The 1,827-nt window shown below is 42.4% G+C and overlaps 1 protein-coding gene across 1 annotated transcript in view; it reads right to left on the bottom strand.

Moving 5' to 3' along the window:
* MATN1 (matrilin 1, cartilage matrix protein) overlaps positions 1-1,827 on the bottom strand; it is a 21,015-nt gene that overhangs the window by 4,004 nt on the left and 15,184 nt on the right. Inside the window, exon 6 of the mRNA XM_010285391.1 lies at positions 536-688. Coding sequence (XP_010283693.1) covers positions 536-688 — 153 coding nt within the window. The remainder of the gene's footprint in view (positions 1-535; positions 689-1,827) is intronic.

Raw genomic sequence — 1,827 nt, 5'->3', positions numbered from 1 at the left:
TTTAGACACCTACAAGTCATGTGGAAGATACTAGATGCTTATTTTAACCTGAAATGTGTCCCCCCTGTGGTGCCTGTTGGACTGTAGAAGCAGCCAGTGGTTAGTAAGCTTCAACTCAGATATTCAATTTTGTGATGATCTTCAAATTTAAAGCCAAATGAATCAACCCCTAGCTTCTCTTTTAAGAGCAACTCTTCTTTCCTTATGTCACTTTTGACTATTCTCAGGACCTGGTACAGCCTGAATTCATCATTACTGAAAAGGAACGGAGAAAAGGGGAGAAGGGTGGAGGAAAAGGGAAGGAGAAGGCAGTTTGTGAGAGGCCGAGATGGCTGAGCTGTAGGAGTGGCTGTGGTTCAGATAACCACCCAAAATGTTGGTGTCTCATGATCCTTCCATGTACCCTGCAAACTCAATACAGAGAAGAACATAGGGCTGTTTACAACATCCATTTGAAGGGACATTTTTGTCCTTCTGCTTCCAGCCTTAAAATTCTGTGACTAAATCCCCCCTCTCCCCAGTCCCCCACTCTTACCAATGCAGATTTTCATTTGCAGCTTTTTCCCGATCTTGCTGATAGTTCTGAAGTCAGCTGTGTAGAAGTAGTGCTCAGCTACTGGTTCTGAAGCAATTTCCCTCAGCTCATCCTCAACTGCATTGCCAACTCCCACAGCAAACATCCTAAAACCTGCAAGCAATGGGAGCCTGTCAGTTGGCCAGCCATGGAACACCTTGCTGCTATGGTACCAACCCCCTGTCCGTTTGTACATTCTTGCTCACCTTCTGGACCCCTGGCTCTGCAGACGTTAACCAGGAAATTAACCCTCTTACCCCTCTACTATTATAGACTTATTCCAGCCAGGTCAACCAGGGTTCCAAAATATTTTTGCAGGCAAAGTATTACTAGAATTATTCAGACATTGACCACTGTCACCACAAGAGCAATGTTTTGGAGATACGAGAAAGTGCAGATGATCATAACGTCCTGACAGGATCATGCATTTGGCTAGTAGGGAAGTGATAATACAGCAAAAGAAAACAGTGGAAGTTTTCAAAATAGCCTGCAGCCACCGTTAATCAGCCTATGTAGTGGCAAAGTCCCCTGTGCAATGGAGACCTGTGGTTCAGCAAAATTGTAGCTGAATCTCTTTCAAAAATTGCAACTCATATAGTCTGTCAAGAGCACCCATACTGTGAGTTAAGAACATGTCCAGGTACTATGCCTCACTGCCAAGAGATTGATTGGCCAACTCTGGCTTAAACCTGTTTCTATTGAACTGAACTGCCGTTACTCATTGACTTGAGTGGTGATGCTAGTTAACCCCTGCTTCAAAATACTTGTCTCTAGTTGGCTCTGTCTAAGCACTGGTAATGCTTTCCCCTCCTCTGCTTTTTGCCTCGTCTTTCTACCTCTGGATGTGTCCAATATTTGGGGTTTTTTTCAATGTTCAACTCAAGGAACAAGTTTGGAGTCTAGTTATAAACCTCTTGTTATTTATCACACTGAAATCACTTATGAGCAAGTGTTGGAGATTTCTGTGTAGGGATAAGAGAGGAGGAAGAAACAAGGCATAAAGTTTTATTGTCACAGAGGAATAAATTCTATAGATACCGTTTATAAGGACCTTTTGTTTTATAAGAGCTGAACATCCACATAACATATCAACTTGCTTTGTAAATATCAGCTTTTCATGAGCTTGTACCTGACCTTTATTATTATGTGCTAGCCCTTAGTCCCATCTAGTGGTTGAGACAGAAGTTAAAAGGAAGTAAAGGATTTAGCAATTCATAAGCGTATTCACACGGGCTGCATTCATTTAACACAGA

Source organism: Phaethon lepturus, unplaced genomic scaffold, assembly GCF_000687285.1.
Source record: "Phaethon lepturus isolate BGI_N335 unplaced genomic scaffold, ASM68728v1 scaffold11664, whole genome shotgun sequence".
NCBI lineage: Eukaryota > Metazoa > Chordata > Aves > Phaethontiformes > Phaethontidae > Phaethon > Phaethon lepturus.
The sequence above is the reverse complement of the archived record's forward strand: the minus strand, read 5'-3'. Positions and strand labels throughout refer to the sequence as shown.